Source organism: Ambystoma mexicanum, chromosome 3q, assembly GCF_040938575.1.
Source record: "Ambystoma mexicanum isolate Mex_15411 chromosome 3q, UKY_AmexF1_1, whole genome shotgun sequence".
Taxonomy (NCBI): domain Eukaryota; kingdom Metazoa; phylum Chordata; class Amphibia; order Caudata; family Ambystomatidae; genus Ambystoma; species Ambystoma mexicanum.
Window position 1 is genome coordinate 1,214,610,237 of NC_090926.1, and position 24,735 is coordinate 1,214,634,971.

At 47.6% G+C, this 24,735-nt stretch overlaps 1 protein-coding gene across 2 annotated transcripts in view; it reads left to right on the forward strand.

The window, feature by feature from the left end:
- Window positions 1–24,735, forward strand: part of TYK2 (tyrosine kinase 2) — a 1,212,497-nt gene that overhangs the window by 1,118,796 nt on the left and 68,966 nt on the right. For both annotated transcript variants that reach the window (XM_069604089.1, XM_069604090.1), the window contains exon 20: window positions 23,939–24,057. In XM_069604089.1, the coding sequence (XP_069460190.1) occupies window positions 23,939–24,057 (119 nt within the window). The remainder of the gene's footprint in view (window positions 1–23,938; window positions 24,058–24,735) is intronic.

A 24,735-nucleotide genomic window follows, 5' to 3' on the forward strand; every position in this document is an offset into this window, starting at 1 on the left:
AAATTGCCGCTCCTGCCGTAAATTTGGTGAAAATCCGTCCAGCGGTTTGGGCTGTAGGCGTGAGCAAAGTTTTTTTCTGTTCAGTCTATGGGGAAAAAAATAATTTTGGGACCCCCCCTACAGTGTTCCCCCCCCCCCGACCAAACCTCACCGAAATTTGCAGAATATTTCAGAGTGGGCCACATACATATTTTGCAAAGTTTGGTGAGGATTCATCCACAGGGAGCAAAGTTATAAGCCGCTCAAAAAGTGCTCTTCCTATGGGTTTAGCAACTTAACCATAACTAATATTTGAGGCTTGTGGATCTGCTTAGATCACATACTATGCATAGGCCGACATCTAGTGGTAGTCGCAGAGTATTACATTATTTGTTTTTGAAACTCGAAAAGGGACTTCGACAGGGCATGTCAGTAATACTATCCCTAGTGTGATGTCCACTGTACCATGGTCCTTCACGCGTTGAGGTCCCTCAGATAGTTTTTTCTGCCATTATAGTTGGACGCAAGTTGCAGAGTTCCTTCTTTCTGTCTAACGCCTTTAATTATACAAGTTTTAAAAGTTAGATTTCTTCCTATCCTTTCAAGGGCCGTACCACAGTAAGACCTACGGTGATGGCTTGCAAGGACAGATTCTTTGCAATCGACTACTACTTGGACCGTCTCGACGAACTTTGACTGCGGCCTACTTAGGCGTCAACCCTTCACTGTAGGGAGAGTGGGTGGGGGTCATAACTTCTTTCCTTTAAAGAATGCCTATTTCCCTATTCCTTTTCCATTGCCGGGCTGCCATCTTTCCATGCTATGGAAAACACACCATTTAAATGTTACCCTTTCTGCAGGATGTTTTCCTGGACGGACTCACATTGGGTGTGTAACCTCTGCCTTCCCCAAGGACCACCCTGAAAAGCATTGCAACTTCTGCACATTTCTTTGGCCCAAGACACTTAAGGACAGTAAGACTAAACGCTGGGCCCATTACGCCATGCAGGCCGAGGCCGCCATGCATGTGGAGGGAGCCTCCAGTGATGGCAGCGTCGGCTGCCTAAGTGAAGCAGAGGGCAATCGGGATCCGACTATTCCCGCGTGCGTGCCCCGTACAGAGACAACACCCGGCGGCTCAAGCACCCACACTGCACGCTACACAAAGCACACCCCCCATGGCCGACAGTCGGCTGCTTCATCCACTATTAAGCCACACGCGGTGTCGAAGGGACAGTCTGAAAAATCCCTGTCCTCTAGCCCATCACGATTACGTCCACCACATGACAGGCCCCCAAAACAGATGCCGAAATCTGTTCCCAACAACACAAACAAACCAGACAAGCCCTGGGCACCGGCGAACATACATTAAAAGACGCTTCAACGGCCCTTTCAAATATCTCTACAATGAGGGAGCTTATTAAGAAACATGTCCCAGACACTCTCCACAAGTATAAAGCGTAGAAAACCTCAAAATCTTCAAAACCCCTACTTTCTAAATCCCTTATTTTAAAGGCTCAAGAACCTTCACTCTCTAGTGACACCCTTTCAGGAGCCCTGCAGAATAAACAGCCCTCTACATCAGAGACTATCTGTACCTCTGCTCCCAGAGGTTTTCCAAGCTCCACCCAATGGACCCCTGAAATATTCAACAAAGTAATGCAAAGAATGTCATGTTTTGTTGACCACTTTGATTGTCACCCTGATCATCTGTCCACCCCCCAAGGGCCCTCATAAGGGGAGGCAGCTAAAGACCAACATGCTGCCAAAAGACAACGACTAGACACGGCCCAGCCAAGTCCTTTGCAGGACATGTCCCAAGACCTCTACTACATTGACACTTCAGACTCCCAGGATTCTGGTTCAGTAGCAGACCAAGGGTCCTATATGACACATACCACTGTTATAATGACAATAACGTCTACATCATATAATGTCCGGACCATCATGGCCAACCCGTGGCTGACTCCCCTGTGGATAATCAGCTGCAGTATAATGAACTTCTCTTAAAGGCTTCAGAACATTTCAAGATCGATACCCAAGAAGCACAAGTCGGCAGCAATTATTTTGTAGAGGACATCCTTGGGGATAAGAGGTCTGCAGCAAAGTTTACACCACCCCTGCAGTCCATCCAGAGGCGCATCCAGCCTTCTCTACTTACCGCCAACTTTACGAGGGCAGTTAACCCCCGTATCGAAAAGATGGTCAGACCAGCACCCTCTAACCCTTTATACAACAGGGGTCAATTAAAGCCTGACTCTCTCGTCATAACTACCACAAGAAAAAGGATGGATACACCCTTAGCCTCTACTGAAGCCCCTCCTAACATGGAGAGCAAAAAGATATATACACTGGGCAGTAAAGTAGCTTCCTCTGATGCATACCAAGTAAGAATAGCTAACAACACCATGCTCTTGGCAAGTTAAAACTGCCGTAAATGGGACAAGATCATACAACAAATCGACTCCGTCCCAGAGCCCCTTAAAAACAGCTTTTAAAAAGAGTGGCTGAGGGTAAGCACTTGGCCAACTGCATCCTTACAAATAATCAGGACGCAGCAGATAATGCATGCCGTATAGTAGTAGAGGGTATTCTAGTAAAGCGCCATGCATGGCTGAGACAATCCGGTTTTAAGCTGGAAACTCAAGCCACCCTCCTTAATATGCCTATCGACGCAAATGCCTTATTTGGTAAAGTAGTCGAGGACGCACTGAAAAGTGCTAGAGAAGAGTACGACACCCTTAAGTCCCTGGTACAGCTTACTAACAAACCTTTTGTGCAATGAGGCGCATTAAATAGATGCTGATTTCGAGGACAAAACTCCAAACGGACCTCTAAATACAATCAGAGTGGACAATCTTCATCTTGGGGTTCCTCGCAAGGGCAGTCCACCCAGAAACATTTTCAAAGGGGGCACAGACGGTCTAGGAGTAGAGGCAGATCCTCCACCACCAGAGGCTCCACCCCCCAAAGCAATGCCCACCTGCTCCAGGTCCCCTCCCATGCCTCTCCAGTAGGACGTCGCATTTGTCAATTTACCCACTCATGGGAGGGGGTCATGTCAGACAAGTGAGTACGTTCCACCGTGGTGGGAGGCTATTGCATAGAACTCAAACAGAGACCATCCAACCACCCACCAAGACAGAGACAAACAACGCAGGAGGAGCAACGAATTCTGCTAGAAGAGATCAAAGCACTGCTAGAAAAGGACACTATAGAGATCGTCCCGGCAAACCAGGTAAACCAGGGTATCTATTCAACTTACTTCCTTGTGCCAAAGAAAGGCCTTAGAATGCGCCCGTCCTAGACCTGCGTCCTGCAAACACATATGTCAAGCCACAAAAGTTCTTTATGACAACGTTACAAGAAGTAATCCCACTGTTAAAACAGGGGGACTACATGGCAACATTGGTTATGAAAGATGTATACTTTCGTATTTCAATGTTCCCAGCGCACAGCACATTCTTGCGCTTTAAAATAGCAAATCAACACTACCAATTCAAAGTGCTCCCCTTCGGCATAGCCTCAAGGGTATTCACCAAGGTGTTGGCGGTAAGTGGTGGCGCACTTAAGCAGAGAATCTATCCCAGTGTACTGTTATCTGGACGACTGTCTGATAATAGGGAATCTCCTCAAATTTGCAAGCAGAATACCCAAAGAACAATCAACCTCCTGTTCCAATTGGGGTTTTCAATCAACGAGAAAAAATCAAGCCTCGTTCCAAGCCGAAACAAACAGTTCCTAGGAGCTATCATAAAGACAAGAGAGGGGCTAGTTTTCCCCTCAAACGAAAGAGTTCAGAACATACTGCTGCAAATACCTCATCTTGCTGGTCGCCAAATAACCGTACGCAAAGCAATGCACCTGCTAGGGATGATGGCTTCATGCATTTATCTAGTCCCAGACGCACAATTTCCCAATGCTGGAGTGGTTAGCAAAACAATGGTCTCAGGCAAGCGGTCAGTGGGACAATCTAGTGGTTGTTTCACTAACCCTAGTACAAGCACTTCGTTGGTGGTCAAGGGAAAATCTGTTAAAGGGAAAAAACGTTCACAATCCGCCAATCCAAGCAATACTTAAAACAGATGCCTCACTCTCCGGATGGGGAGCCCATTACCTTCACCACACAGCGCATGGCCTGTGGACACAGATCACAGTTCAGAACCACATCAACTTTCTGGAACTGCTAGCGGTACTCAGAGCCCTACAAGCTTTCCAGCTGCATCTAACAGGTCAAACAGTGCAAATCCTCACAGACAGCACCACTGCCATGTTTTACATAAACAAACAGGGAGACACACACTCTCCAAGTCTGTTAGGCAATCCCAAAACAAGTGGAAATGGGCACTCAAGTGCAAAATGTCCCTAGTGTCTCAACGCATTCCATGGGAACTCAGTGTTCTGTCAGACATCCTCTAACCGAGAAACACCCCTCTGGGGTTATCCTCCTTCAGACTTGTTCGCCACAAACCTAAACTCACAATGCCCAGACTTTGCATCCAGGTTTCCCCAACCCAGATCCAAAGGGAGCGCCCTGTGGATGGGCTGGTCAAGGAAATTTGCTTACGCTTTTCCACCAACACCACTCCTGAGCAGGATAGCGCACAAGATGCACCAAGAACAAGCTACTCTAATCCTGGTTGCTCCTATGTGTGCGAGACAACCTTGGTTTACACATCTGCACAAACTGGCAATTACCTCAAAGGTGTATGGATATCCTCAAGGAGGCACGCAAACCTAACACTAGGCAATGCTACTCCAACACATGGAAAAGATTTGTAATATGGTGCCAATCAAAAGATGTAAACCCTTTTCAATGCACCCCATCACACATTCTTCACTACATGCTCCACTTACTAGACTCTGGCCTAGTATTTAACTCGATCAAGGTTCACCTAGCGGCTCTGTCCGCGTACACCACGTCACAAAACAAGGTGTCCTGGTGGAAAGTCCCTGTTGTGAAGGCTTTCATGGAGGGAGTAAAGAGACCTTACCCCCCCCCCCCATTTCCAACCCACCTCCAGGCTGGGATCTTAATTCTCTTTTCCTATTTGTGCCCGTATGGAAGTGACATTCACTGTGATGTCATCTAGTTTATCATGCACTGCTGCAAATCCATTGGATGTGGCCCTCATCGTTTGTTTAAGATCAGTGGGTGGCGTATCAGTGATTTGGTCATGCAAAGGTTGATAATGAGGCAGTGCCTCAGTCTCCTCGTGAGGGGCAGCTGTAGCAAATGTGTCCATCACGCTAGTCTTTTTCCTGCCTCCAGCCCCCTAGTCATTCTGGGCAGGTTTAGGGGCTGCGCTGGTGATGACTTTAAGTTGAAGTAGGGCACTTCGGGAGGATAGCTCAGGGGCAACGTACTCGCCTTGGAAGCAAGGCGACTCAGAGCAACACAGGTTCAATCCCGGGTCAGTGCTTAGAAACCTCTGGGTATTGAGCATGTTATAAATAACCAATTACAGTTACAATGTTGTACTCTCAAAGCTCATGGGTCCACCCTTCCAGTCTATGCACAAATCCAGCCTCAAACACCTAACATACAAGACCGCTTTCCTAGTAGCATCACCTCAATAAAACGGCTTAATGAGCTACAAGCTTTGTCAATGCAAGCCTCTTTCTTCGTTATCCCAGTGGTACTTTAAACACACCCTAGGTTTGCACCTACATTCATAGCCAAGTTCCATGTCAACAAATCCATTCAACTACCCGCTTTCTTTCAAAATCCATCCAACTGAGCTGAGAAAAACCTCCATAAACAAGACAAAACCGCTAAGAAAAACAGATCAATTGTTTGTCTCCATAGCGCGTGGCAAGGAGGGTGATCATGTTTCAAAGAACGCCATCTCCAAAAGGATAGTGAAATACATACAGCTCTGCTATTCTCTATCAAAGAAAACCCTGCCTTTCACACCAAGAGCTCACTCTGCCAGAGGTACAGGAACTACTATGGCATTTATTGCAAACGCCCCTCTGGATGCCATTTGCAAAGCAGCTACATGGATTTCCATACTTACCTTTTCTCAGCATTACTGCATTGACACACATTCTAAAGTAGATTCACAGGTGGGACAAGCAGTGCTAAAACATCTATTTGCTGCCACACCTTCTCACAACCCACCTCCTTCTCCGGATACTGCTCACTAGTCTATGCCTAGCATGTGATCTAAGCAGATCCAGAAGCCTCAGAAGGGATACAGGGATACATTACTCACCGTAATCGTATTTCTGATGCTTGTATCCACTTAGATTCACATGCTATGCATAAGCCGACATCTAGTGGTAGTCGCGACCAACACAGCAAATAAAACAACCTTATTGGCTAGTTATACAGTCACATTTGGGATGCTGTACTTTCAACAACTAGATACAGGTCCTGAACCCTTAAATTCCCAAATTCAAAAAACAGTATCTGAGGGCAAAAATGTTGTGTCAACTCCATCCTTAAAAATAACTTGGACGCAGCTGATAATGCTGGTCGCATTATTGCTGAGGGAACACTCCTAAAGCGTCACTCTTGGTTACACCAATCTGGATTTAAGTCGAGACGCAAGCAACTTTATTAAACATGCCCATTGAACCCAATGTAGACGATGCACTTAACAGTGCTAAAGAAGAGCACAAAACCCTACAAATATTAGGTCAAATATCAAATGAACCCTATATTCAACGTGGGGTATTCAACACAGGTCGTTGCTTGCACAGACAGGGATTCCCACAGGTTATAATCACGGCCAATCCTCTTCTTGGTTCTATCCACCCCTTACCAGTCAAGCTTTCAAAGAGGTTACAAAAGAACTTGAGGTAGAGGTAGGGCTGCCAGTGCTAGAGGCTCCACAGCCTCAAAGCAATGACATTCCCGTCCAGGTTACCTCCCATGTCTCCCCAGTGGGAGGCCGCCTTTGTCTATTCACCTACGAATGGAGGGGAATCACATTGGATCTGTGGGTTTTATCAACGGTGGCAAAGGGTTACTTCATCGAGTTTCTAGCGAAACCTCAACTTCATCCACCAAAACGCAGGAAGATGTCTCCAGAGCATCAAGAAATCCTGCAGGTAGAGATATAGGGCCTCATTACGACCCCGGTGCTAAACCATGGTGCTATTAGCACCATGGTCCATGCCGGGTTCCGCCATGGTGAATGGCGGAATTACCGCCCCATTCCAAGGTTGGCAGGGCGGTAATTCCCCATTCACCATGGGCCCTTCCCCATTCCCATTTTTGCCGCATAGGGCTCAATGGGAATGGGGAAGGCGCTAAGTATGGTGCCGCAAATTGCGGCACCGTACTTGGCACCAAGGTCCATTTGCGGCACCCTACTTTAACGGCTGGTAAAACCAGCCGTTAAGGTCGGGTCCCGCAAAGGGACCTCGTAATCAGGCGTTAAGGGTTTAACGGCGCCGACACCTTTTACGGCGCCATTAAACCCTTAACGCCGGGGTCGTAATGAGGCCCATAGTCTCTGCTGCAAAATGGCGCAATAGAGCTGGATCCGCCTCATGAGGTAAACAAGGAAATCTATTCATTCTACTTCCTAGTGCCAAAAAAGTATTTAACTATGCGCCCTGTGTTAGACCTGAGCCCAGCCAACACATATGTGAAACCAAAAAGGTTTTGTATGACAGCACTTCAAGTAATAATTCCCCTCCCAAAACGGGAAGATTACATGGCAACATTAGATATGAAAGATGCATGCTTTCATGTTTCAATGGTGCCAGCGCACAGAAAATACCTGTGCTTTCAAATAAGGGATGCCCACTATCAGTTAAAAGTGCTCCACTTTGGCATTTCATCAGCGCCGAAGTTGTTCACCTACGTTCTAGCAGTGGTAGCAGCACACTTGCGAAGTCCATCCATCCTAGTGTACCCATATCTGGACAACTGGCTCATAACAGGAGACACACCTCAAAGGTATCAAAAGAACACTCAAACAACAATCAATATATTGTTCCAATTGGGTTTCTCGATCAATGACAAAACTTCAAGACCGTCCCCAGTTAAGTAATGCAATTCCTGAGAGAACTAATAAACACTTAAGAGGGCTTAGTCTTTCCCTCAAACGAAAGAGTCCAGAACATGCGGTTCCAAATACCTCATTATGTGGCCATTCGCCAGATAACCGTGCGCATAGGCAATGCGCCTTCTCGGGATGATAGCTTCTTGCATATACCTGGTTCCACGTGCGAGTCTTCGCATGCGTCCTGTGCAAGAGTGGCTAGTGAAACAGTGGTCTCAGGCAAGCGATCAGTGGGACGATCTAGTGGTCGTTTAACAGCCCTTAGTACAGGTTCTGCACTGGTGGTCCAGAGAAAATAATTTTATGGGGAAACCCTTTCACAACCCACCAGTGCAGGCCATTCTCACAACAGACGCCTCACTCTCAGGGTGGGGAGCACATTACCTACATCAGACTGCGCATGGCGTATGGAAACAAATCAACAGCAAAAAATCACATCAGCCTACTAGAATTGCTAGCAGTCCTCAAGGCCCTAAAAGCTTTTCAACATCACTTGGCAGGACAAACGGTTCTAGTCCTCATAGACCGTACCACTACCATGTTCAAACAAGCTGGGCGGGACACACTCTCTAGGTCTGTCCACGTTAGCCCAGATGATTTGGAATTAGTCTCTCCAAAGTAACATTCTCCAACTATCTCCGCACGTTCCAGGGGAACACAATTCACTAGCAGACAAACTTGAGCAGAAATCTTCAGCTTCCTGCAGAACATGAGTGGCAAATTCACACAGTGATTTTACACAATGGGCCTCATCACGAGTTGGGGTGTTGCCCTTAAATGCGGTGGTAACTGTATTAGAGCCGCATTTAAGGGCTGCCACTATCACGAGCTGGGCGCTAAATGTGCTGTTTTACCTCCAGCCTTTCTCTGGAGGTGAAAATCCCCTGTTTTCGGCTGTGTTACCGCCGGCTGTCTTAGCCCGCATACTTAGCGCTGAAAATGCCCCATTGATTCCAATGGACCCAATGTGGAATGGGGATTTACCGTTAAGACCCAACCCGTGATTACAGCCGGGATACAGCCCAACTCGTGATGAAGCCCAAAGTCTTCTGCCATTGAGGGAGAAATGGCCAGACTTTGCATCCAGGTTTCCCCAAACAAAGGCCCAAGTTGAATGCCCTGTCATGAACTGGTCAGGGAAATTTGCTTACGTGTTTCTCCCAGCAACGCTCGAAAACAAAATAGTTCACAAGATGCACCAGGAATAATTCACTCTAATACTAATAGCACCAATGTGGGCCTGACAGCCATGGTTTCCACACCTACTCAAATTGTCTGTTTGCAAAACAATCAAACCTCCGTTCCCTTAGAACATGCTGTCCCAACACCAGGGAACAACATTCCATCCATATCCCCAAACTCTGAACTTGGCAGCCTGGCTCCTGAAGACAAAGAGTTTGGACGTTTAAACCTTCCCCAAAGATGTTAGGACTTCCTTAAAGAGGCACGGAAACCCAACACAAGACACTGCTATTTTAACAAATGAAAACGATTTGTCATTTGGTGCAAATCCCGCAACATCAATCCAATTGACTGCTCCCCTTCGCATATAGTACACTATCTGCTTTACCGTTTAGACTCAGGGTTGGTCTTTGATTCCCTTAAAGTGCATTTGGCAGCACTCTCTGGATACACCACCTTGCAGAGCAAAGGGTCATGGTGGAAAGTTCCTCTGATCAAAGCTTTCATCGAAGGAGTAAAGAAGTTATACCCTCCAATTTCAAATCCACTTGCTGGATGGGAATTAAATGCGCTCAAACTCATGGGCCCACCTTTTGAACCAATGCCCAAAGCTAGTCTTCGATATCTTACATATAAGACTGCCTTTTTTAAAGGCAGTTTTATATGTCCATCATATCAATAAGAAGGGTCAGTGAACTACAGGCCCTCTCAGTTCAAGATCCCTTCATTACTATTCACAAAGACAAAGTTGTTCTCAGAACACATCCTCGCTTTTCACCTAAATTCATCTCAAAGTTCCATGTTAACCAATCCATTGACCTTTCAGCTTTTTTACCAAAGCTCTTCAAATTCTGCAGAAAGATGCCTCCATACTTTAAATGTAAAGAGAGCCGCCGTGCATTACCTTGATAAAACCAAGAACTACGGAAAAAATATCAACTTTTTGTTTCCTAGCAGCTAGTAGGGAAGGAGATCATGTCTCTAAGTCTGGTATCTGAAAGTGGATAGTCCGATGCATCCAAGTTTGCTATTCACAGGGGCCCTGTTGAGCAGCCGTCGAAGATGGCTGCCTAGCTCTTCAGCTATGCACGTCGGCACACATATCCTGAGAGCTGTGCTAGTTTGAGCTTTCGTTAGGATCCATAACCGGCTGGCCGTGGCTCCCCCAGATTGGGGTGTCATCTGGGCATATATTGCAGGCTTTTCCTGGTGAGGAGCTCTGCTGCACGGGCTGCGCACTGCCCAGCGGTTTCGTGAGAAAGAGACCAGGTCCTGGATAGAAGCAGCAGGTTGCTCTGGATCTGCTGTGCTGGTGGCCAGGGTCTATAATCTCTCCGCCCTGGCTAACTGTGCCGACCCCATTGGATGTACACAAGACTGGTGCTGATACCCCGAGGACATCGTCAGGCCTGATGGCCCTGGCTGATACTACAGCTGCGCCTAGACCCGGCAGGCCAGATTGGGGCGCGCCCCCTGGAATCAAGAGTGTGCGGAGGCCGCATCGCTCTACATTGGTGCAGATTGAGGGTGCCTAAATCCCCAGGCCGCTGCAATGAGGTCTCTGTCATGGGACCTGCCCGATTAACATTGACGCCTCGCAATAATAATAATTTAGCATTTATATAGCGCTAGGAACCTTCAGGTATCTGAGCGCTGCTTATTACCCACGTTGTGTGGTGCTCATTCATCGACCTCGGAAGGATGAAAGTCTGAGTTTGGCCCTGCCAGGATTCATAACCTGCGTCAGCAGGCTCTGCACAGATGTCAAAGCATGCGCTCTACTCGCTGTGCTATTGGACAATGTGCTGGACGTCTCGGTTGGCCGCTCCTTGGCCTACCTATAACGTAACAATGTGCATATGAGGCCCTGCTGGGATACGTCAGCGACTATCCTCGAGTGTAGCTGAAGAAAGTATTGGGGCGATGGATGATAACGTATAAGAGCTCCAGGTGGCGGTGAGAACCCTAACAAGATATGAAGCTAGTTAAGAGCAATTGTGATGACCTGAAGTCCTGGTCCAGAAGAAACAATATCTGTATAGTTGGTGTTCCCGAGGAACTGTCGGGGGTATGGAGCACGCAGTTGAGTGCTTACTTAAGGAACTCCTAGAAGATCCTCAGTTATCACCATTCTTTGCCGTGAAGGGAGCCCACTGTGTGCCAATCCCAAGACCGAAGCCCAGTGATTTTCCCGGCCTATTATTGCAAAACCTTTGAGCTACCCTGACAAAGACCACTTGCTCAGACTGGTCAAAAACAAGAAAGAACTGCGTTTAGGCTCCCAAACTATCTAGATTTTGCCAGATTTCTCTGTGGCAGTCCAGCAAGAACTGTCAATTTATTGGGGTCGAGAAGATGCTATGGGAACTAAATATCCAGTATGCAATGTTATTCCCGGCACGCCTCCGATTTCAATTTCGAGGGAATCTTTACTTCTTCACGGTACCGGATAATGCAGTGAAATTTATCAAAGCCAAGATTCCAATTGTCGGCCCCAGGGAGGAATCATCAGAGGATCAGCTAACAGGCTGACCGACGTCCCTCTACATAATTAATGTCAACTTTGCAAGCCACGCAAGTACATAGTACCTACCTGAATGTTCACTGGCAAGGTATTATATATAATCCATTAGTAACCTGAAGGCTACGCCAAATGCAGCAACAGTTAGCCCCATTGTAAAAGCTTGATATTTGTTGGTGTTAATAGTTTTTTCACTGTTTGGGGGGGGGACTACACTGGGTAGAGGATTTGGGGGGAGGATTGGAATAGCACTGCAGTGAGGGAGGGCAGGGTGATATTGGGGTTGGCTGTACGGGGTGACCCAGGTTTATGTTTGGAAGCGGTACAGGTAGTTTGGAGGGATTTGGCTGAAAATCATAAAAATGTCTTGGCAGACGGGCACACAAATATGATTGGCTTGGATCGCAGAAACGCAGTGGGCAATAGCCGAGGTGACAATATGTACCATTATATTTGTTCTACATGGGAATGAGGGTCGATATGATGCACTGGAATGATAGGGGGATGGGGAATTTTACCAAATCAAGTAAAGTTATGGTGTATGTGAATAGACACAAAGTTAATGTCCTTCTTCTCAAGGAGACACACGCTATAGCTGGTGCCTGTCATGGTATAGCATCCTCCTGTGGCGGAAATAGATACTTTACCACCTATTCGACCCAATCACAGAATGTATTGAGAAGAAGGTTCACCTGGACCCAGATGGGCGTTATGTGATTGTAGGGGTTGAACATTTACTTAGGAACACATATGATCCGAATGTAGACTCCCCCGAGTACTATGATACAGGAGCTGGGATTACGTCTACTTATATTGGGGTTCCTATCATCTGGGTATGAGATATTAATTTGATTCTAGACCCGGGTATGGACAGAACTGGCACCGCCCCTAGACCACAACCCAGAGCGTCCAACTGTCTATCCAACCATATGGAATCATTGGGCCTCATTACAAGTTTGCCCGTCCGGGAACTACGGTACCAGTAAGCTTGCCGATACCGTAGTTCCCGTACCGGCAAACTACGAGTTGTGCTCACGGGTGCATGGCGGGCAGAGCGGCACCCGCGAGCACAGCATGTCGGATGCCCCGGCACCATTTGGGGCTCAGTGGGAATGGGGAGCATCCCATTCCGGCACCCACGAATGACCAATTACCGGGTCCGGCAGGACCGTAATGACCCGGTAATTGCCAATTCGCGGGTGCCGGAATAAATTGCAAGTTTGGTGACAGAATGCCGGTTTTACCGGCACGGCTACCGCAAAACTTGGAATGAGGCCCATTGTCCTTAAGAGACGTGTGGCGTCTCCTTCATCCGCATTCTCCGGAATATACGTTTTACTCCTCAGTGCATGATATGGCTTTGCGCATTGACATCTTTTGAATATCGGTTATTCTCATGGACAGGGTTTTGAGTGTCGATATTCTTCTGCGTACATTGTTCGATCATTCCCCCATAGTAATGTCCCTGGTCATGTGTAAATCCTCCATCTGGGGTAAGGCATGGAGCTTTCAATCTGAAGCATTGAAGGATATCGTTTTTAAAGCTGATATTATATCGGACACCAAGACCTACTTTTCATATAATACTGGCAAGGTTACATCATTAGGCACAAGATGGCAAGCATTTAAACTCTATAGCAGGGGGATAGCGATCTCTATAGAGCCTGGGGTCCTTAATATGACCGTAAGTGACCTACAGCTTTGCAAATCTCGACTTAAAGCCTTGTAGACAAAATATGTCCCCTCGCCAGACCCCAAGATACTAGCGCAAACACGTGCTGAACTGGAGCCGTTCAGAGCTCATTGCGCAACCAATGTGGGCCAGAAAATACGTTGAGGGGGAAAGACCGGGAAGGACGTTGGCCAGAATGGTGAAGACTGAACATGGGCAGACCCAGATCTATTGGATCCTTGACACTCAAGGATCTCCCAAATTGGCAGATTAGAACATACTTGATGTTTTCCGTGACTTCTACGGATCTCTATACGGCAGGTCAGCAACATGGCGAGCAGGCCATACATTCTTTGCTTGAGGGCTTGCCATTGTCACATTTGAGCACTCAGGCTAGAGACAGTATAAACACTGCACTCACAGCAGAGGAGTTATTGGTGGTAATCAGGGACCAGGGCTGACAGCAGAATTTTATCGGGAATATGGGGCCTTTCTCGCCCCCCACCCCCCGCCTTGTTGGAGTTTGGGAGGAGTCACTAACTAACTCTCTTCTGGTTGAGTCCTTGCAGGAAACTACTATAACTGTATTACTCAAGTTCAATATACCTAGTAATGAATGCTGGTTTTATCACCTCTTTCATTTATGAATCTAGATACCAAAATGTACGCAAAGCACTTGTGAACAGACTGCTCCCATTGATGCCTCAGGTGGTCCACCGTGATCAGGATGGCTTCATCCTGGCCAGGTCCACATCTCTCAATATCCAGCGCCTTTTTAATGTCATGGCCAGGCTCAGTCCGGAGTCCGTGGCGGTGAACATCGATGCTCAGAAGACATTCAACATGGTCTCTTGGGAATACCTATTTGTGGTACTGGACAAAATGGGTTTGGGCTCAGAAAAGCTTGTTACATCAAGCTATTATACACTTGCTCACCTGCCAGGGCACTAGTCAGTTCCTGCGCCTCGGACCAATCTGTGTAGGGGCACCCGGCAGGGTTGCCACTTGTCTCCTATTTTATTTGCTTGGGTTATTGAACCAATGGCGGACTTGATTCGAGACCATCATAAGCAGCGCGGTATACGTCTTAGAGACCCACAGACAAATCTTGACCCAATTATTTCGAGACACTACGCAAATGGGTAAATTCTCCGGATTCGCGATAATTTCACTAAATCTGAAATGATCCCCTTGACGGCGCATACAAGGAAACCGTGAGGTGATTACCCCCTGCTTTGGACTCCTGATAGTATGAACTACCTGGAGGTGATGATTTCTAGAAAGGAAGCTACCCTTCTTCGAGATAACTACATTGCACAAGAACATTGGGCCTCATTACGAGTGTGCCGGTCCTGTAACAATGGTGCCGGGAAGCGTACTGGCACCGTTGTTACCGGACCGACACACTCGGAGTTCTGTGGGCAGCTGCCATCCCGTCCGCCAGGTCATACCTTGCGGTCAGGACGCCAGCCGCCCACAGACTTTGACGGAAACACCAGCACTGTTGCACACAGTGCCGGTGCTTCCGTCCTCCCCATTCCCATTGAATCCTATCGGACTCAATGGGAATGGGGAGTAACATTTTACGGCGCCTGACATCACAGACCGCACCGGTGATTCCGTGAAATCAGGCGCCGGAATACATAACAACTCCGGGGGCAGCCTGACAATTTTACCGGCGCAGCTACCACCGGAGTTGTAATGAGGCCCATTATGTGGAGGGTAGTCTGGCTAGATGGAAGTTACTTCCTATTATTAATACTGACTACCTGATTTGCAGCAAGGGATCTAACCCTGTTAATACTGAGTACCTGATTTTCAGCAGAAGGTATCTAACCCTGTGAATATTTGTCCATTTTGGGATGTGACCCAGCTACCTATTTTTTGCAACAGGTTTAATTGACCAGGACAGGGAGTGCGCGCCTCACCCACCTTCTTTTTTGTACTGAATACTTCCTATTATGTTGGCGGGTAGATTGGCCTTAATAAAAATTATTTTACTACCCAAACCCCCTTATACATATTTGTCAATGTCCCCCTTTTGCCCGGTAAAACCTTCACCAGGATGTATAGTACATTTGCACAGTTCCTGTGGCATGGAGGTGCTGTTGGCAAAAAGTGGGCGGTTATGACGCTACCGTATGCCAAGGGTGGGTTTACAGCCCGCACCTTGAAGTATACTGGTTAGTCGGCCCAAGCCCAATTTGCTACGTACTGGTATGCCAACAAACCATGTGCACCGCACGTTAAACTGGAGGAAATGGCGGCGGGAAAAACTGACCATAAAATGCTGATTTAATATTGGAAATATAAAGATGACTGCCCATATGACCCAGTGATGATCACAGTGACAGGCTGGCATACTATTTTTGCAATAACCGGGGCAGAACATCCATACTACAGGTGGCTTCTGCTGTGAAATTCCTGGGTTTCGGACCCACATGGGATACAGTACTGGCAGTACAGTGGGAGTGTCTGGGATATCGTGCATTGGCAGATGTGTTTCAAGGTGGAAAGTTTATTACTCAGCAAACATGGCTTCAGGGTCATAAGGGCACCACTGCAGAAATTATTTAATATTACAGACTCCGATCAGCGATTTCGGCCTGGTGGCCAGAATACCTTGCCAAACCTCTGGAGAGTGCTGGTGTACATAGTAAATTCCAGAAACTGTCCAGGGCTTCTTTCTACATTGTATAAAATGATTTTGAATAGTATGCCGCCGTCTGTTCCCACAGTGAGACTCAAATGGGCTGACAATATGGGTGTGGAGTTGTCGGACGCCCAATGGAGGAGTACGTGCTTGCATACAAAAAATGTGTCCCAGGTTTAAATTTATGTAATTTAAATTGTTAAATAGATTGTACTATACACCTGAGAAAATTGGTAAAATGCACCGTAATGGGGATCATCTATGTCTGAGATGTTTGCAAAATGCTGGCCATATGCATATGTTTTGGAGTTGTGCCCGACTATCGGGATTCTGGCATTATGTCCTGATAATATTGTCTAAAATAGTGGGATTCTCAATAGAGCACTCTCCTCTTGTGGCCAGTGTTCCCAGTTAAACGCCTCACAGTATTTGTAAATATGGGGTGTATGATTGCTAAAAGATGTATATTGCAGAAATGGAAGGACAAAAATCCAGCTCTGATGTGGCTGGCTGATCTTTCATGGGCTCAGAACTGTGAGGAGGCCTATATTGAGACATTACCCTGTACATCCAGGGTAGTGTCCTGTATGGGCAGAGTTCCGTTCTTACCTAGCTAATCATACCTGCGACTGAACGATTTAGACCCAACCCTCACGATCCAATGAGACGAGAATGGTGCTTGTCTAACTTTATGGTTCTGAACTGTAATGATGACTCTGTATGAAAACTCCTTTCTTTTCATATCTTTGCTCCATACTGCTTTGTACACTGTGACCCAGATATACGTTGTCTTTTTTTCCGATGTGTTGTGCCTGTGATTTTAATGAAAAAAGTTTGCTATTCACTTTCTAAATAATTCTTGCCTTCCACGCCAAGGGCTCACTCTACTCGAGGTACAGGGTCTGCTCTAGCTTGCATTGCAAATGTTCCGTTAGATGCAATTTGAAAAGCAGCTACTTGAAGTGCAAGTCACACTTTTACACAACATTACTGCTTAAATACACACTGTAAAGCTGATTCCCAGGTGGGACAAGCAATATTAAGACATTTATTTGCCGCTGTATTTTCAAACATCCCACCTCCTTCTCCAGGTACTACTCGCTAATCTATGTACAGCATGTGATTCTAAGTTGATCCTTAAGCCTCAGAAGGCATACATTACCTACTGTAATTGTATTTCTGAGGGTTGTATCTGCTTATATTCCCATGCACCCACCATTCCTACCCTCTTGGAGGTGTATACATTCCTTTCACCTTTATTTTTCTACCTTTCCTGTACTCACTCAAACACTTCATGATCCCTCATGTCAGAAACAAAACAATCTGAGGGACCTCAATGTGTGAAGACCATGGGTACAGTACATGTCACACAAGGGATAGTATTACAAACACGCCCAGGCGATGTCCCTTTTTGAATTTCGAAAACAAGTTGAAGGCACCCCCCTAAACCCTCACACCAGAAAAAAAAAACACTAGGGGAAAAAGGGCAAGGATAACACGTTTTTAAGTTTACAAAAAATAGGTCTGCCAGCAAAGAACTCTGCTGCTCAGGAATGTTAAAAATAGGTGTGTAAGTGTGCAAAAGCTTAAAAGGGGGCACATCGTCGTTAATGTGCATGGCTGGTTGGTGCAACCCTATGCATGGTAGGCCTATTCCCTAGGGGATGCCAGGACATTGGCCGCAGCCCCGTCCATCTGTCTTCCATTATGTCGGATCCGCTGGGCTCATCGTCTCCAGGGAACCAAGGTCGAAAAGACAATTAGTTACTACTAACAGTGCTACTCTATCATTGCACAGGGCACCTGACATGATCATGGACCTGTACAGGGGGAGGCTCAAGGACACTGTAACCCGCACAGATTTCACACATCCCAGTTGCATCGTCTTGCTTTCAAGGCTTCCACCCTCGCTTTTGAACTATAATGTATCCCTCCCTGTACCTCGCCTTACAAATCACGAGGGTGACCATTCTCTTAGATCTTTTATGGTTGGCTTTTTTATGGTTGGTGGCCTGTGTTCAGCTGGTATCTCGGAATTCAGTGGTCTCCAGATTCGGACAGTTATAGGGACTATAATTTGTAGTTGGCTGGGTGGGGGAGGGGCATGGCTTGCTCTGGCCTGTTTGTGATTACACGTGCAGCAAGGTGCTTAGCAGTGTCCTGTGGCTTTGCAGGATACATTCTTCTCGAGATAAACATATTGGCAACAGTTTTAGAACAAAGGAGGGTTTTTGTGAAATTAGCAGCACAGGTCTCTCTCTCATCAGTGCTTGGGCCTATTCAGGTTTTTCATCAGGTTTGTGGCCTGTGTCTAACACGCTGCTATGCAGGCCCTATACTTCTGCCATGTTTACAAAATGGCATCTGCTTATAAGCACACACTAAGTCTAAACATCTAAAATTCACATTATTAGACCCTCCTGTCTACGGCCGCAAGGTAAGAAGGTGCGGGGAGAGTTAGCTTCACTACTTTCCACGCAATCCCCCTGACCTTGTGCCCCTTCTGCCTCTCTGCAACCGGTCCTCGCACTAGATCCCCTTCACTGGCACGCTCACTTCTATGCCGCATACGTGCGCGCCATCGCAATTTAAGCTGCGCGTACTCATGCGCAACATAGGCCATGTCCCTTCCCTCACAATTTAGGACGCGTGCACCCCCTGCTTCTCTATCTGTGTGCGCTCCCTCGCATTAGGCCGCGCCACAACTTATGTCCTGTGCAGACCCTCGCAACTTAGGCTGCGTGCACTACCTCGCAACTTAGGCCACATGCACCCCTCCTGCTTCGCAAGCCGCGTGCGCTCCCCACGCATGGAAGGTCCCTACATCCTGTCCATGACCCCCCTAGCGTTCCCTACTTTCCTCTCGCATCTTAGCCCCTTCCCTTCTTTGACCTATTGTTTGTACTGTATTGACATTGGGCCTCATTACGACTGTGCCAGTCCGGTAACAACGGTGCCAGTAAGCCTACTGGCACTGTTGTAATCGGACCGGCACATTATGACGCTGCGGGCGGGTGCCGGTGCTTCCGTGGTCCCCATTCCTTATTCAGTCCTACAAGACTCAATGGGAATGGGGATTTACCATTGACCGGCGCCTGACTTCCCGGAATGCCGGGGTTGTAATCCCCCGGTGTTACCGGCAAGCCAGGTGCCGGTAAATATTGCAAGTCCGGCTGCAAACCCGCAGGTAGCACCAGCAGGGTTACCGCCGGACTTGTAACGAGGCCCATTGTGTTGTGCTCTATGATTTTTGGCTTTACATCACATTTCCTGCATTCTTTACTTCTAGGTTCCTTGTTGTGATTGTTGCCTTGTTGAGGGTATTGACTTTGTGTTTTTCTCTACAGTTTTGACATGGTGTTGTTCTCTTCGGATTTGGCATTATATTGCATTTCCTGCATTCTTTACTTCTAGGTTCCCTTTTGTGCTTTTGTGTGCTTTGTTGATGCTTCTTTATTGCATCTTATTTCGCAGGTCTGTTGTTCTTGTTCATTGTTGTGCTCCCCTCCCTTTCGTGTCCCTCCCCCTTGTGTCTCCCTCCTGTCTGCCTCCCAGCGCTACGCCCCCTGATTGGGCCCCCTTTCCTCCCCACACAATCTATGGTGCTCTCTGTCTCACCTATCTTCTCTAACTGCTTTTCTATTGACTATCCTATCCCTCTCACTAGGTCTGGTAGAAAGAAGCTCAAAAGGGACATTGTGGTCTCCCACCCAGGCCTCCCTATCGCTGATGCCTACACCAGTGCTTCCTCCAGACAGACCTTACCGACATCATACTCTTTGTCGTTCCCTCTCCAGGCCTATGGACCCCCATATGGTCTTTGTTCTCTCTCCTTTTTCCTCCTCTCCCATTAATGGTGGCACCCGATGAGAGGCCCTCCTGGCCCCCTTCCACTCCTCTAAGACCATCATTAATGTCTACTTAAATGGCATCATCTTGGTCCAGGGTCCTCAGGCCAATCTCCTCCTTTTTGATAGACGCTTCCCATGCCTTATCAACTTCCTTTCCTCTCCTGCTATCCCCTTTTACCCCTTTCTGGCTCCTCTGCCACCTCTTCGGCACCCTCGGCTGCTTCTCTGGCCACCCTGCCTCCTTCCTCCGCCACCTCTCTGGCACTCTCTTCTTCCTCTATGACTACCCTGCCTTCTCTTCCTTCCTCCTCTGCCCATCCTCGGGGACCTCCAACACTTGGCCTACCCCTCCACAGAAGTCCTTCAAATGTGGCAACCTGCTCCACGTAGCTACTCTCAACTCTCGCTCGGCAGTCAAACATTCCTCTGACATCTGCCGTCTCCTGGAAGAGCTTGATTTGGATGTACTCGGTCTCACCGGGATTTGGTTCACGGTCAGCTCTGTCACAAGTTTTGACACTCTCCTTCCTCATGGCTACAAGATCCTCTCCGAACCCAGAACCAACCATCCCGGCAGGGGTGTAGCCTTGATTTTCCCAGAGTGGATCACTGCTTCAGTCATTCCAGCGCAGGACTACACCTCCTTTGAATTCCTGGTCTGCAGACACTCCAGCTCGCCTAGCCCCTCTATCACTGTGGCCACTATCTACAGACCTCCTGGCCAGGTCGCCCTCTTCCTCTCTGAGTGGGCTGACCTCTCCTCCTCCCTCCTTGCCTCTACTTCTGAACTTCTCGGAGACCTGAACATCCACCTGGATGATACTAGTCACTCTTCAGGACTCTTCCGCAACCTTTGCGACTCTCTCTTTCTTTCTCTCTTTCTTTCTTTCTCTTTCTTTTTCTCTTTTTCTCTCTTTCTCTCTTTCTCTTTTTCTCTTTCTCTCTCTCTTTCTCTCTCTTTCTCTCTTTCGCTCTCTTTCTCTCTCTTTCTCTCTTTCGCTTTCTCCCACTATTCTTTCCTCTGGCCCGACTCACTCTGCAGGGCACACCCTTGATGTTCTGATCGCCTCAGACCTTCCCTTCTCTAACCCTCTTACCACTCCTCTCTCTCTTGGAGTACGTATGAATTTTTCCTTTCCTCCCACCTCTCTCTCTACCCCCCAGGTCAAGCCGACTCCAGCACTGCTACCTACCTTCTCGGTCATCCGACCCATGAAGCGTGTCAGTTGAGGCTTTCGCCACTACTTTCTTTCCTTCCCCTGCACCTTTGGCTGACTCACACCTTGACACAGCCCTGTCTAACCTTCATCTCTCTATCTTTAACACTCTGGACGTCCTTGCCCCTGTCATGAGGATCCGTTTTAAGCCCACATCCAAGTGCAACTCTTTGGACGATTCCGACCTTACCACCCTTAAATGCGAGTTTAGGACAGGTGAGAGGAAGTGGAGGGCATCAGGCGCACCCCCTGACAAACTGGCCTGCTGCCTGCTCCAAAGGCAGTAGAGACTCTGTTCTCTCTAAGAAGAGAGCCTAGATCCTAGCCCGAGTCTCTGCGCCGTCTAACAACTCGGCCGTACATTTCAAAATCTGCAAGGAGCTGGCTAATCATATTGCAGTCTCTACCTCTTCTGTTCCCTCCTAGGCCCTCTGCACGGCCTTGTCTTCTCATTTCACTTCTAAAACTCAGGACATCCTGTCCACCCTCTACCTCCTCTTCTTCCTTCCTCCTTTACCACTCCTGGCCCGTCTATGGCCGTTTCTCCTCCTAATTTCTCCTCCTTTCCCTTGTTCACCCCTGATGATGATTCTAGACAAGTCCAATCTATATAAGTCTCATCAAAGCATGTTCTCCCCTGCTCATCCAGAACCATCAAGGACCACATCGACACCCTTGGTCCAGCCTTGGCCAATTTCTGCAATCACTCCTTTGCCACTGGAACCTTACCCTGCCCCCTTAAGCACTACCTTGTGCACCCCTTTTAAAGAAGCCCTCTGCTGATCCTTCCTCTCTGGCTAACTGTCGCCCGATCTCCATCACTCCTTTCCTGGGCAAACTCCTGGTAAAGCTGTCCATCTCCCAGCTTAATCTGCATACTGAATCTATTGGTTGTCTTCACAACCACCAGTCTTTCGTTCAGAGCTGCCAGAAGCACGAAACTGCTCTCCTGAACACCTGTGAAGACCTGCTCTCTAATCTTGACTCTAATCTTCCTTCTGTCCTCATACTCCTCGATCTATCCTCTGCTTGCAATACAGTCGACCATGCCATCCTGCTCAATCGCCCCCAGGACACCCAGGGCATTACTGAGCAAGCCATGGCCTGGTTGAGCTCCTTTCTCACCGACCTACCCGCCCGGGCCCAACTCGGGTCCTTCCGCTTTTATATCTCTCGCTCTACTTGTGGTGTTCCCCAGGGGTCTAACCTTTCTCCCTGGCTTTTCAACCGCTACCTGACACCTTTTGCCCACAGCAAAGCTACTTTCTGCTCCAATTTTCAGTGTTACTCGGATGACACCCAGATCTCTTTCAGGCTCCCCTCAGCCACCTCTGCTCCTTCTCTCATTCCAGACTATCTGTCCGCAATTCAGCAATGGTGTGCCACCAATGATCTCTGCCTTAATGACAGTAAGACTGAGATCCTCCTAATCTGGACAACTGCTCCCTCCTTTACTCTCTCTCTGCTCCTTCCTGTGAGGCTAAGAACCTTGGTCTCATCTTCAACTCCACCCTCTCCTTCTCTCCTTAAATCTCTGACGTCTCTACAAAGTCAGACTATCAGCAGCACCTGCTCAGAGGTATGCTTCCTTATCTCATTGTCTCCAGAGCCCTGGTCCTCTCTAGGCTGGACTACTGCACCAGCCTCTTTCTAAATCTGCCTGTCTCTACTCTTCGACCTTTACAACTTATCCCGAACAAGACTGCAAGACTTGTCCTTGGCCTCAAGCCCAGGCATCGTATCTCTCCAGCACTGAAATCTCTCCACTGGCTCCCTGTGGCTGCACAGAGCAAGTTCAAGACCCTTTGCATCATCCACAAGGTTTTCTGGGGCCTGGGGCCGCACTACCTCCAACTTTCTCCTCCTAACCATCTTCCTTCTCGAGCTCTCTGCTCATCCACCTCCAACTCTCTGAGGGTCAGATGCTTCTCCAAGCAGAAAGTGGAGGGGCAGATATCTCTCCTCGGCTAGGGCCTCTCTCTGGAACAGCATCCCTGCCCCTCTCAAACTTGAGCATCACCACCTCTGGTTCCGGAAGCAACTCAATACCTTCCTTTTTGCTACCACTTTATCTCTTCCTCTCCCCTGCTGATGTCCCTTACTGCCCCACGCACTGTTCACCTGGCTACCCTCCGAACTCGGGCCCAGGTTCCTGCATGTCCACTTGCCCTCGCACTGCTTCTGTGCTCGCCCAGCACTTAAGGGTCTGTATCTGCAACCCTACAGTCTTTTCTCGCTGCACTTATGAACCACCCTCTGGCTGCACTCATTGAGTTACCTGCACTTCTCCCTTCGCCTGCACCCCTGGCACTTCTCCCCTCCTGCTTCCCCGCACTTGTGCGACCTGAATGACACAAGGCTTAATAAGATTGTTGTTTTGTCCTCCCTTTGTTTCCCCCTCCTCGTCTTGTCACGCCTAGAAACACTTGTGTACAGGCGCGTTATAAATGTCATACATCATAATATTATGGCCGTGTGGAGCCTCTTAGTACGCCCCAGCACACCACATGTCTCTTCATGGGACTCACTTCACCCTAAAGTGCTTAGAGGGCTGGGATCGGTTCATTTCCTTCCCAACATAGTCATCAAATACTCTGCAACTACCACTAGATGGTAGCCTATGCACAGCATGTGAATCTAAGCAGATCCAAGCATCAGAAATAGGATTGCACCAAGTAATTTATGATATTATATGGTGGTATGCAATATGATTACATGAAATGGGAGTAGAGGGAACATCATAAAAAGGATTTCATTCAATGTCTAATGTGTACTTTTTTGTTGGTAGCATTTGCTCTAAGCCTTTGTCTTCTTTGAATTGGGTGTTACACTGTTGTTTCAGGAGAAAAGGTTGTTCAGCTGATTATGGAATATGTGCCACTGGGGAGCCTTCGGGACTACTTGCCCAAACACAAGGTTGGCCTGGCGCAGATCCTACTGTTTGCTCAACAGATTTGTGAGGTAAACAAATGCATGTGCTTCTCTTGAATTTTGTCTATTTACAGATCAAGGATTTATCTGGCAGCCCTGATTCTATGCAGATGACCTGTAAACCCAGATAGACTAGATGCATGGTTGAAATGACTAAGAGCAGTGATCTATGCATATGACCTCGCATTTAGTGTGCTCTAGATTAAAGAAGGTCATACAGAGTTCTCTTTACAAGCTTTGGAAGAAAATATGGGTATAATGGGACTACATTATAGGCAGTTGGGGAATACATAAGGGTTGCAACTAAATGGTGCACATTTTCATAGCCTCCATTATTGGATTTTGCATTAAAATGCTTGGGTATGTCATGTTGCCTTTCCGTTGTCAGGGAACCCAATGAATGAGCACCTAACTTGCAAATATACACTGTAAACTGATCACAGACACAAGTCTATGGGTCAAATCCTTCATGCAGCTGACATAATGCATACATCTTTTTGGGGAGGAATGAAATGTTCTCTTTTGTGCCTTTACCCAGAAACTGTGACTTGCTGTAGCTCTCATTAATGTATCAGATCAGAGCTCATTAAGGCTATGCAGACTGGAAGAAGGTTGAACACTGTGCAGCATGAATTTACCAAAGTTTTGTGCGCTTGTATTCTTTTAGCCTCCTTGGTGGGTCAAGAATGCAAGTTTGTGATTTTAAAT